At 46.1% G+C, this 13,469-nt stretch overlaps 2 protein-coding genes across 2 annotated transcripts; both read left to right on the top strand.

Moving 5' to 3' along the window:
- Window positions 1-1,311: 1,311 nt before the first annotated feature.
- LOC135099758 (uncharacterized) lies at window positions 1,312-8,903 on the top strand. Its single transcript, XM_064002264.1, has 4 exons — window positions 1,312-1,490; window positions 7,747-7,919; window positions 8,215-8,583; window positions 8,806-8,903. The coding sequence occupies exons 1-4, from the start codon at window positions 1,396-1,398 to the stop codon at window positions 8,901-8,903; spliced, it is 735 nt and encodes a 244-aa protein (XP_063858334.1). The 5' UTR covers window positions 1,312-1,395.
- Window positions 8,899-10,051, top strand: LOC135100120 (uncharacterized). Its single transcript, XM_064003084.1, has 2 exons — window positions 8,899-9,524; window positions 9,744-10,051. The coding sequence occupies exons 1-2, from the start codon at window positions 8,925-8,927 to the stop codon at window positions 9,951-9,953; spliced, it is 810 nt and encodes a 269-aa protein (XP_063859154.1). The 5' UTR covers window positions 8,899-8,924; the 3' UTR covers window positions 9,954-10,051.
- Window positions 10,052-13,469: the final 3,418 nt, after the last annotated feature.

Raw genomic sequence — 13,469 nt, forward strand, 5'->3', positions numbered from 1 at the left:
AAGGCAGGAGTGTAAATACAAGGATGCTGAGATCTACGATCTCCTCTGCCTGGAAGATCAACAAAGATCCTGCTTTCAGGCAGGAACTGTCTCAACTAGCAGGTCACAGTTACGAGACTGCTAGACGATACTATGCTAGGGTTGCCATACGTCCCGATTTTCCCGGACATATCCGGAAATCAGATAACGAAATCTGCGTCGGGGGAATTTTCGAAAATCCCTCAAATGTCCGGAATTTCACCTTCCATCATTACTAACTGCTAAAAAATCACATTTATTAAATTTCCTTGGGTTGAAATGATGGGAGAGAGAGAGAGAGAGAGAGAGAGAGAGAGAGAGAGAGAGAGAGAGAGAGAGAGGGGTTCACAGAGTTGCAGCTGCTTTGGTTTGGTTTCGGTCAAGACTGACGTGTATGGGTCCTGTATGAAGTCGGTGCTCGCAGCCTTCCCAACGCCGCCTCACTTGACGTCGTCAGGGTTGCCATTTGGTATTGAAAAATCCATTTGGTATTAAAGCACCGTTACTGGTATTGGACTTAGATTTGGTATTGAAACGAAAGAAATTTGGTATTAAAAAAAAAAAAATACACACACACACACACACACACACACACACACACACACATATATATATATATATATATATATATATATATATATATATATATATATATATATATATATATATATATATATAAAATAGGGACACACACAGTTCAACCTCCCCGGTAAACAGCTAGGAAGATCTTAAGAACGCACCCAAGATTATTTTCAATGTGTGCTTTCAAGAAGTGTAAGTTGTATAGCTACATGACTGTAAAGGTTTTACTGATCGCTCGTTGATATTAAGGTTACAATACAATGTTAAAATTTCTCCAGTATTCCCGAGATCCGTCCTGCTTACCTGTCCGTGCTGAAGTTACACTGCGTGCGTTCGTGCGTTGGTTTACACGCAGGGTGCTTTTGCGCATGCTCTTAAGTCTATGACGTTTAATGACGCTTTTAACGTCATGGACGCTTTTGACGTCATGGTGTGTTTCACCAGTAATTAACAAAGATACTAAAAGGGAAAGATGGGAGACTCCGATATTAGCCTAGTTGGTACCTCAAAAAACTACAATTCGTGGTAAGGACGCTAGAGGCGCTGGCTGCAGAGTAAGCAGGGCTTGGTCTTGGGCCTGAAAGGAAGTCCGTCTCGATGTTTGCAGTTCTTCAACCAAAATTATATAATTTACAATTATATTAACCTATTGCTAGCTAGAAATCCTAAAAATGTTTTTAGATAAAAATTCTTCATGTTCTTTTATTAATACCAATCTTAAAGTAATGATTCATTGGATATTGGTTACTGGCGGAAGATTTGACTTGTGTACCTGTCAACATACATACAGGAAACATGGTTGGAACTTCGCACCCTTGTGTATTATGCAGAAGAGCCAAGCACACTCATCCTCAGTATGTTTTTCACCGTTTTCCGAAGGAAGGAGAGAGGTAGTAACGAAGTATATGTACATCAATCAACGTACCAGAAAGAGGGTTTTATGATTATAGGGTTTTATGATTAGAATCTTTCCTGATTGTCTTAACGTTGCAGGTAATTATTTAGAGTAATTGGGCCTGACGTACCCTAATTTATCCTTCCTACCTTAAACATAGCTTAATCTACACCAAACCTAAACCTACCGAAACTTAAGCAAGTGAAACCGTTATTTTTTCAGATAAAAACCCCACTCAGTGTCACAGTTGTGCTGGGTTTGTTGTACGTAGACTAGGATACTATGAATAATTTACTTTGGTTAAGGTTAAGCAAAGGTAAAGTGGATCGCGTACACAATGATGCGCATAGCTGTTGCGCTCATTCGCAACGTGGCCTCTGAGTTTGTGGTGGATGAAACATACATATCGATGTTTCATCCACCACAGACTCGAAGGCCGTTACGGAGATGAACGCCGCAGGTCTGGGCAGCACTGCGTATGCGATCTACTTTATCTTTACTTTTTATACTAGGTATTATTTTGATGTGGGTGTGTTTGGAACATAATGGTAATTTATTTCGTCGCAAATGTTTGGTTTTGTCTGAGGTCCAAGAGGAATGAAAGACTGCGTCCTGCTCTGACCTTTACTGAGTGCTGACTGCCTTTGTTACAAGTGGCGCGGGCTGGTGCTGCCGCGGGCATCTTTCAACATATCGTACACCCTACATCCCCCCTCCAAAATAATAGTACTCTTTTATTTGATAGAAAAGAAAGGGTGTACTGGCAACAAATAAACAGAAATTACAATAGAGCAAGGTAAACAGGGCGAGTAGCCTACGCCTCATAATCTTTCAGCCACAGTGGACGCTTCTTGTTCCTGCTTGGGCGTCTGTCCTGGGGCGCCGAGGTCGTGCCGGTGGGTGTGCTGCTGGGGTTTGCGGTGGGTGGGGCACCAGGGGTACTGCCTGTTCCAGCTTTCACACACCTTAAGTGTCTCCGGTTCCTCAGAGACAGACGGCCGCTACCGTCTAGCCTGACGGTGTATTGGCGGTAGGGCAAGACCTCTGTTTTCACCCCCGTCCGGTCCCACCGGTTAGAGGCCTGATTCTGGATGCGGACCCTGGCACCTGTCGAGAGGGGTTGGAGGCTCCTTGGAGTGTCCGAAGCTGTCACTGCTTCCTGCTCCTCCGCCATCAGTCGTTCTCTCTTTCGCAACGTTTGGCTCCAATATTGGTCCAATCGCAGGTGTTGTCCAGCCATGGGTACCCCGTCGCGAAGTTGTCTGCCAGTGGCCAGCTGTGCTGGTGACTTGTTGATACACCGCAGGGGAATGTTCAGGTATTGCAGGATGGCCAGAGTTGCTTTGTCATTGTCAAGGCTGCCGCCTGGGGAAGTGTTGTCCCTGATGATCCTCTTGGCTGTCTTGACTGCCACCTCAGCCCTGCCATTAGACTGAGGGTACTGGGCAGACGACAGGCGCACCGAGACCCCCCAGTTCCTGTAGAAGGTGTCCATCTCCGCGCTTGTCAGGTTGGTTCCTCCGTCCATAGACATGTGTTCAGGGGCTCCGTAGCGAGAAAAGTACTTCCTAAGCTGCGTCTGGATCTTGTAGGAGCTGGCACCGTTGGGGAAATGGGCCACCTCGAGCCAACCTGTCAGCCGGTCAGCATAGGCCATGTAGGTGTGGCCCTCCCACTGGAACATGTCAACGACAGTGTGCTGGAACGGGTAGTCGGGAGGCGGGGTGAGCTCCATGGTCTCCCGTGGCAGTGATGGACTGTGGATATCGCAGGACTCGCACGAAGCTCTGTGATGCTGCAAGTCTCCCTCCATGCCGGGCCAATACACGGACTGTCTGGCTCTTCGCATCATAGAGTCTAATCCCTGGTGACTAGCGTGGAGGTTGGAAGCGACTTGGTTACGGAGACTCTCAGGGACGACAAGGCGGACGTTTCCTTGATCGTACGTGTACGTGAGGAGCCCTTCGTTCATGGCCAGTCGTTCCCTTATGCCGTAGAACGGACGAAGGCAGGGGACTTCAAGTGACCTGCTTTCTCGCCAGTCTCCGCTCGTCACTTTGGCGACCAACATCTGATACACGGGGTCGTCAGCAGCTGCTCTTCTCACTGTTTCTTCATCCATTGTGCACCCATCTTGTATGGTAGCCATGGTTACTGTAGCGACGGAGGCCGTCAGGTCTTCGTCGAGTTCGATGTCTAGGGAATCAGGAGCTGCTCTCAGGGCCGGGTAGCGCGACAAGAAATCCGCTGCAGAGTTTTTCTTCCCCGGCAGATACTTTATTGTGAACCTGAACTGTAGGGTTTTTTCCTTCAGTCTAAATAGCCGGGGGTTGGTCACGTCTGTTAGTGCCCTGTTCCCCAGTAGCTGGACGAGCGGGCGGTGGTCAGTAACTAGGCAGAGGTTAGGGCAGCCCAGCAGAAATAGCCTGGCCTTCTGAAGACACCATACAACTGCTAGGGCCTCACCTTCCACCGCGGAGTACCCAGACTCAGCCGGGGTGAGGTGGCGGATTCCGCAGAGCGCCAGACGCCAGCCTCCCTTACAGCAAAAGGGTGTGTCGACCGTTGAGCAGTTGCAGTACTGTTGAAGGACGACAAATCCCACTCCTTCTTTGCTCCAGTCAGTGATGGCTGTTGTGGGTCGGGATCTGTCGTAGTAGACGAGACCATCCTTCGCTAGCTGGCAGATCGTGTTCTGGGCCTGTCGGAACTTGGCCTGCAGTTGTTCATCCCAGTATACGTGCTTTCCGGAGGGTTTCTTCAGAAGCTCTCTGAAGGGGCTCATTACTGGTGCGGTGGCAAGGAACGGGGCCAACTGGTTGACAAAGCCGTACCATGATCGGATATCCGATATGGTGGGCTTGACTGGCATGTGGAAGCTGTCGATCGCGGCTAGTCGATCAGACGTGGACTTGTACGCATCCCAGCCCAGGTGGAACCCCAAGAACTCCACCTCCCGCCTGCAAAACTGGAACTTCTCTGGCTTCAGTGTGATTCCTGCCTCAGCGCACGTCCTCAAGAAGTCATAGGTGTGCCAGAATGCCTCTTCAATGCCCATGTCATACAGTAGGGTGTCGTCCACGCATTTGTATTTTCTGGGGATGTCTTGGATTGCGTCGTCGAAGCGTCTTGTATAGGCGTCAGAGGCAGAGCAGTGACCCATTGGTGTCCTACAGTACTGGTATCTTCCCCAGGGAGTGATGAAAGTAGTGAGGCGGCGACTCTCCTTATCAAGCTCCACCTGGTGGAATCCCCAGTACGCATCAGCCACGGTCTTGTAAGAGTGGAGAGGCACGCCTGAAACCATGTCGAATGGGGCGGGAGTGTGGTGAGTCTCCCGCAGACACTGGGCGTTTAGACGCTGGTAATCCACAGTGCGTCTCGGTTGGCCGGACTTTTTAGCTACCACAACCATTCTCGTACACCATTCTGTGGCTTCGCCAGCTGGGACAGGCTGTATCACGCCCCTCCGCACGTCCTCGTCGAGCTGTGCTTTTACTTCCTCTTCCCAGTGTCGAGGGACGGACGCTGGAGTGTGGCAGGCATAGGGTGTAGCGCCGGGCAGGAGATGGATGTGGTGAGGCTTGCCAGACATCACAGGGAGGGGTGTTCTGCTGGTGTTGAATGCCGTTGCAGAGGAGTGTTGTCGAAGCCAGTTCTCAAGCGAGTTTACATTCTCCTCCAGGGGGGCGAATGGTATGGCAGGGGGCCGCGTGGGGCCGGTGGTGGCGAGTGGTTGGGAGATCGCCGCCGCACCAACGCTTGGCAGTGTGCAGTGTGGGAAGGTGTCCGGCACAAGACCCAAAGCCTTGCACGCCGCCAGGGAGAGGTAGAACTGCCTCGCCGACTGGATGATGTACACGTCTTGGATAGTCGAACGTTTCCCCAGGGTGACTTGACATATTGTTGATCCCATGCACCGTAGACGTAGGTTAGCCACATCGCGGAGGCCGGCCCGGCTTTGAAGCTGGGAAGGTTCGATACCAAGGGTGTGGAGTAGTGACGGGCCAGCTACGCACACCTGAGCCCCCGTGTCTGCCACGGCGGAAGCCTTGCGTTCCTCCTTGCCGTCCCCCCGTGATACAATGACGTCTATCGTAGGCTGGGGTGTACTGTGGGCGTCGGCTACAGTCACTGCACTGGACACCTCCGATAAAGGTGAGGCTGGAGCTGCCTGCTTACTGGCGGAGGCGGGGTGTCCTCTCCTGCTTCTGCAACATTTCTTCATGTGCCCCACTTTGTTGCAGTAAGAGCATGTGACTGTCCTGGCGGGGCAATTTGAACGGCCAGGGGCATGGCTGTCCCCACAATATCCACATGGTGGCAGGTTCTTCCTTGACGGGGCTGCAGGTGTGCGCGCCGCTGCCACGTCTGCCGAGGCAGGCTCTCCGCTCTCGGCTGCGGTGCCAGCCGCACAGGCGGCATGAAAGCGGCTACCCCCCCGCATCGCGGCGGGCCGCCTCGAAAGCACTGCACACGGCCCTCAAGGCATCGACACTCGTGTATGACTCGCACGTCTGGAACACGTGACGTTTTAACTCTTTTTTTTTTTTTTTAGGCCTACCACAAGCTTCCGAAGCAGAACGTACTCCGCTAAATCACACTGACACTCTGGGCACTGAAACGCACAATCCGCGGCCTTCTGCGCACAGCGTCGGAAGAACTCACCGATGGGCTCGTCTTGCCCCTGCGACGCACCGAAGAAGTCCGCCCACAGGGCCGCTTGGTTGGAGGAGCGGAGGCACAACTTGCCAAGCGCGTCCAGGGCCTCCTCCGGCGTGAGAGCGCTCCACTGGGCGTCGGTGTATCGGGTGTCCACTGCACGCTGCAAGGCGGGAACACAAGTGAGTCGTATGTGTTGTACCGCTTCTCGTGGTGGGAACTTGCAGAGTTGCATCCATGCGGTCATAGAGCGGCGCCAGGTTCTGAAGGTGGCGGACGTCATTTCGATCTCGCACTTCTCCGGGGCAGAGGTCAGGGGTTGACGTGCTGGGTGGCCGCCATGGCCGCTGCTGTCCGCTGCGGTGAGGCCGGCTTGTAGAGAAGACAGGGCCTGTTGCTGGACCTGGATCACGGCTCTTGCTTGTGCCAGGGCGCTTGTGAGGCCCCTGGACGCTATAGCAGGGGACCTGCGGGTCCTAACGACGGGTCTGTTGGGTGTGGCCATGGTGAAGGTCCGGAGTCAGCTCACTGCGCCATGTCTGAGGTCCAAGAGGAATGAAAGACTGCGTCCTGCTCTGACCTTTACTGAGTGCTGACTGCCTTTGTTACAAGTGGCGCGGGCTGGTGCTGCCGCGGGCATCTCTCAACATATCGTACACCCTACAGGTTTCTACCACTTGGGGGCAATTAACGGAAAACTGCTTCTTTGCCATGGAAACGGTTATCTGATCAGCGCAAAACACACCCAAATCTAACAGATGTAAGAAATATTCACTACAACCTGGTGTATATGAAAGGGTGACATTTCAAAGGAGTGACAAACAGGTATGAAAGGAGTGACATAAAAATGGAGTGACACCTTAAACTAACCCAACAACCTACCCTACCCTACACTACCCTACCCTACAGTAACCTACCATACCCTACCCTACCCTACCTCTGCCCTGCCCTGCCCTGCCCCGCCCTGCCCTGCCTTACCCTACCCTACCCTACCCAATCCCACCCTACCCTACCCTACCCTAACCAAAATTTACCTAACCATGAAATGTCATTCCTTTGAATTTTTTATTTGATTTGTCACTCCATTGTTATGTCACTCCTGTGAAATGTCACCTTTGAACGGCTCCCCTTCAACCAATGCAAGTGGTGTAATTTGAAACATTACCGCAAAACCTTAGCCTATCTTTTCCAAACCTAAAATAACACTTCCAAATACTCTGAAAGTAAATATATATATATATATATATATATATATATATATATATATATATATATATATATATATATATATATATATATATATATATATATTGTGCATAACATGCTTCATATTTTAAATTACTTAAAGAAGGTGGGAGACTTAATGTTGTCACAACATATGTCTTCTACTTATATTGTATTTGTACTGTAGTTATGAAGATTAATAATACAAATTTGTTGTATTGTACTACTGTTTACTTACTGCTATATATATCCTGGTAAGAATTACTTTTATTATTTCAATCAGTCTGGTGCTTTCAAGAGATGGAGCAGTATGCATTCCCAGTTAGCTGTCAGATTATGTTGCTAATATAACATTGTTTTCATAGGAGCATCACTTGGCAAAATGTTGTCAAGTCACCTCACATTGTGGGTAAAACGGTGGAGCAACTGCATAGAAGTTACAAAGTCTGCAGCCTTCATTTTTCACCAAGGAATTATGTGAGTGGCCTACCAACCTCAAGATTAAGGAGTGATGCTTGCCCAGATCAAAACCTTGAGAGTAAGTACATTTGTTAAAGATAATGAGATATGTATTTGCAGCATCAACATAATTTAAAAGAAATAAAGAAGGGAAATAATATATAAATGTAAGTAAGATTAGCAAAAAAGAAATTTGCACAATTTGCAAATGCATGGTATGTACCAAAAAACTAGGTACCTAGGTTGAATAATTTTGTTTTACAAATAAGTTCACACTTTTATCAACATGAAGTGGCATCATTACCTCGCACGATACATTATGAATAGGTACCTTTGAATTTAGTTATTAAATTACCTGTCCCACTTTCCTCCAGGCAACCAAGGTCCTCCACCTCCTGTATCCCAGCCTCCTCCACCTGCTGTGGCCCAGCCTCCTCCACCTGCTGTGGCTGAGGCCCTTCTAGCTGCTGTGGCCCAGCCCCCTCCACCTGCTGTGGCCCAGCCTCCTCCACCTGCTGTGGCTGAGGCCCTTCTAGCTGCTGCGGCCCAGCCCCCTCCACCTGCTGTGGCCCAGCCTCCTCCACCTGCTGTGGCCCAGCCTCCTCCACCTGCTGTGGCCCAGCCTCCTCCACCTGCTGTGGCTCAGCCTCCTCCACCTGCTGTGGCTGAGGCCCTTCCAGCTGCTGTGGCCCAATCCTCCTCCTCACCTCAGCCAGACAATATTGCTGCAGCACCAAATAAAGGTGAATGCTCAGAAAATCAACCCCTTCTAGGAAAGATTTTTGCAGCACTTACTGTCATCATATTGCTTATTTTCCTAAATTCCAAACCATAAGCTTATGCCATATGACCTTGGCTTTGTGGCATTAAGGAAATATCTAGGTATGAGGACCCAAATTTGCTCCATATATGAAAAGGATAACTTTAATTTCCATGACACAAATGTTTTTTTCTTCTTTTTCCAGACACAATGCTGACTATAAAATCAGGAAAGATGCCGTGCCTTCACCGTCAAGCCAAGGTACACTGCAGCAGGCTTAAAATGAAAAACAGCGCATTATAAAAGGTTAGGAACTTAAAGTCCATGAAATTTTCAGTACCTTCAGAAATTATTAAGTATGCATCAAATTATTTAACTGATATACAACTTAAACTATTTGCTTCTCAAATTAGACTTGAGAAAGTGATGAAAAAGGGACGACGATATACCAAAACGGATGCATCTTTTGCATTAGTACTGCATCACAAAAGCCCAAAAGCATACAGGTTCATGTCAAAGATCTTTGCATTGCCTGCAGTAAGAACCTTAAGGTCCTGGCTCCACAGCTTTGAATTTAAAATAGGTTGGAATGAGTGTATTTTCAAGCAGTTGAAAGAGAAGGCTGACATCATGGATAAGAAGGACAGGGTGTGTGTGCTGATGTTTGATGCAGTTGCCATAAAGTCTGGCCTTTACTACAACACTAGTAAGGACAAGATGGAAGGTATAGAGGATTTAGGTATGTATGGGAGGTCAGACAAGGTTGCAAAGTATGCAATGGTATTCATGGTAAGGGGTCTGGCACACAAATGGAAGCAAACACTTGGATATTTTCTATTGAACAGCAGCATCAAGCCTGACACCCTCAAGAATATGATCTTAAACTGCCTTACCAAATTGCAAGAGGCTAATCTGATACCAAAGGTAGTAATCTGTGAACAAGATGTGACTAATAGAAGTGTTTTCTCAAAATTAGATATATCCCCCAGTTCACCAAGCATTATACACAATGAAGAAGATATATATTTCTTTTATGACTCACCACATTTGCTGAAAAGTGTTAGAAACAACTTCATGAAGTATAACATTTCCATTAATAATGATACAGCCAAATGGCATTACATTAGGACATTTTTTGAGAAGGACAAGATGAATATCAGACTGGCTCCCAAGTTAACTGACAAGCATATCTACTGTAACACTTTTGATAAAATGCGAGTATGCATGGCAACACAGGTTTTCAGCAGAACAGTTGCAGCTGGAATTGACACTCATTCATCCCTAGGATCACTTCCTAAAGATGCAGCAACCACAGCAACTTTTATTTACAAAATGGATATGCTTTTTGATTGATTTAATAGCAACAATATTAACCACTATAAAAATAGCAAATGTGCCTTTACTCAATATAGCCTGGAGCAGCTAAGTGATCTGGATAGCTGGATAAGGAGTTGGAAGGTAGTGGGAGCTCATACTAGTTTACCATGTGTAGAGGACTGGAAGCTAAATATATCTTCTTTGAAAAGACTGTGGGAAGATGTAAGTACCAAGTATGATTATAAATTCATCTTAACCAACAGACTTAACCAGGACTGCCTAGAGAACTTTTTCAGCACAGTTAGAAATTTGGGGGGTAACAATGAATCACCAACAGCACCACAATTCATGAATCTTATTAAAAATCTCATCACAAATAACATAATGCAGCAAGGTGGTGGAGGTAACTGTGCCAATGATTCAATACCAATGCTGAACATTTTAGATATTAAGAGCACAAGGAAAAACCACTCACTCAATAGAGGTGCTGCCATAGCTATTCCTGAAAACTTGGACACTCACTTGGAAGGTGAAAATTACTCAAAGAATGTAGTGCTGGAAATTAATTATGTATATTTCTATTTTTTTTTTTTTTTTTTCTAGGCTAAGGCCCATGTAATGTGCGGGGATGACCAGACAGTCTCAGTATCATGTGACTAACCCCCCCCCTTCCCCTCCTCTCCTCAGTTTCCTTTTGTCCTGACTTTTTCCCCCCTCTCAACGTCACTGTGTTGACCACTTCTATGATAAATTTACCCCGTGAATAAACGTAATTTCTCCTGCTTGGCCAGGTTATAGAGGCGAATTTTTCACCTAATTCCAGAGAATGGGGAGCCCTTAATACGATAAAATTAATTCTATAATGGTAAGGTCTTAAGCCAGCTCAAACAAATCTCAGATAATTACGCCGCGCCAATGAGGTTGACGAATCTGATAAGTCTTCTTTGCTTCGCCGTCCTCTTACCCCTGTTGCTACGCAAGCCGGGAAGAGATACCAGACTTTGACTAATTCCCCAATTGATTTCAAAAGTCCATTGAATTAAACTTCTTAAAGTAACAACTATAAAGTAAACAGTAACTTAATTATTCATATTTTTCATCCCTGAACTCACAACCTAGTCGCCCCCCACTAACACAAAATTATAACTCTTAATAAATTTCTCCATTGGAAACCTTTATCCTTAGTTTCCCGCCTATTTCCTCACAAGCAAAGCCAGTCTCTCTCGGATTCTCCTCAGGTGAGCATGCAGTCTGATAATCTCCTCCTCCATTCCTGTAATATTAAGTAAGTGTTTGTTTAACAATAATTTTACTAAAGGAGTCTCTCTCGGATTCTCCTCAGATATTCCTGTTGATAAACTATTGTTCTGAGTGGATAGATATTCACATTTTTTCGTTCCTTTTGTTGGTTCTCTCCACGTGACTAGTGCAACCACCTGGTTCGAGATCACCGTGTGAGACTGTCCTCAGTTCTATACATACCTTTTAGGTATATTTTTTATTTATTTATTTATTCTCTGGTCTCCCCCGCAATTCAGTAGTCGCGAAGATATCTCCATCGCAGTTTTATGTAACTGAAGAGTACGCTACCATTCTTTTGTATTTCTGGATTCCTTTTTTTATTTTTTATTATTATTCGGATTATTCCATTATCAATTAAAAATCTATAAAAGTGTCAATATTTGTATTTCTTTTAATCCAGTGATAGGATTTGTGATTATCGTCTGCCACAAGGGAACATCACTCGTGGGCACTAACTGAAGGTGACTTACTTATATATATATATATATATATATATATATATATATATATATATATATATATATATATATATATATATATATATATATATATATTTTTTTTTTTTTTTTTCGTGGTCACTAAACTGGTGGCAGCGGTGGGATTTATTTCGCGACTGACCGAAAGAGGTGGAGACTGGAAATAATTGTAAATGTTGAAGGTGGCACTTGTAGGGCATACCCAGATTCCCCGGCATCTAGAGGTAACAAATGTGCAAATTAGGATATTCAGAGCCCCTGGAGCAAAGGCTAGGACTTTCTTTGAGGATGATCGGTTAAATCGAGGGTAATTGTCTAGAGTCCTTACCGGGCCTTATTACTGGTCTATTCACTTCAATTCTTTTACACATACCTTCACATGCACCTAAAACATCATTTTAAAGTGGGGGACAAATGCCCCCTTCCCTCTAGTCCAGCAAAATTGGGGACATGTGGGAAGGCGGGGTTTTTGGGTGGGGGAGACATAAATCAGCGAGCGATTTTCGGCCTTTCCACTGCCCCTGTCCCCCCCAACAAGCTTGGGGACGTGTCGGGAAAGCGGGGGGTATTTAAGGGCGGGGAATGCAAAATGAGGTGAATTTAGCAAGTTGAACAAAGTCTACGGAAATTTTTCTAAACTTTTCAGTAAATATCCCTAAATGCTGAAAAAATCCCTAAATTACAAAACTAACCTTACCTAACATAACCTAACCCTGTCCCCGTTCCTAACTGGGGGGGGGCTGTGCCCCCCAGACACCCCCCCCGATACACTAAACATACCCTAACCTACCTAACCTGGGGGGGACAACACAATCACCCATTTCTCACTATAAATTGAGCATTTTCACATTATATATGTGATTTCACCATTGTAGTAATCGCTTATACGTGAAATAGCGGCTCTGGCACCCATACTTACATCAATATCCCTCTTCTTACCACTAAATCTGATATCAGCAGGTCCAGTGCAGCATCACTCGCTCACAAACACCTCATCCAAAACCAATAGATGATTGATTCTATGTTTACTTTTTTAAAAACACCATTCAACACCAAGTATGGATCTTTCTATATAGTTAAAACGTATCCAATACCGTTCTAACGATGATCCTTTATTGCGGAAACATTGGATTCGTTATTGCTCGAATGTATTTACCAACTTATACCACGCACGTCATCACCCTATAACGGTCTGAAATACACACTCAATTTGGGATCCTGTGTATACACACGGAATTCAGTACTAAATTAAACGCATTCAACACCTTGTCTAATTGATTCGAGACGTTTCTTTGTCTCGATTCAAACAAATCAACACCTTTTTTCGAACATGCACACGATTATAGGATGCACAGGGAAACCCTTCACTTCCTACTATGGCGGCTGTCTGTGAGGGGTGTCGGCTTTCCCTTTTAGAACTTGCTCCTATTTTGGCTGATGACACCAAGTTGTGGGATTTCCTAAGTAAACATGGAGTAGTAACCAGTGCGATCAAGTGTCCTACGTGTGAAAGTGAAGTAAAGGTGAACAGTGCATTCAGGTTTCGGTGCGGAAAAGTAAGCAAGAGACGAACCGGTAAAAAAGTAATTGCGCGCGTGTGCAAGACTAATCTTTCTGCCAGGAAGGGCAGTTTTGTTGGAAGTTCGGTGCTACAACCGAGCAAAATCATTCACTTAGTGTACTGGTTCTGCTTGGGAAGAGTAACGTACAAGGAGGTGGCGGCCCAAGTCCACGTGTCCCATCAGACCATTGTTGACTGGTTTTCCTTCTGCAG

This window comes from Scylla paramamosain, chromosome 4 (genome assembly GCF_035594125.1).
Source record: "Scylla paramamosain isolate STU-SP2022 chromosome 4, ASM3559412v1, whole genome shotgun sequence".
Classification (NCBI taxonomy): Eukaryota; Metazoa; Arthropoda; class Malacostraca; order Decapoda; family Portunidae; genus Scylla; species Scylla paramamosain.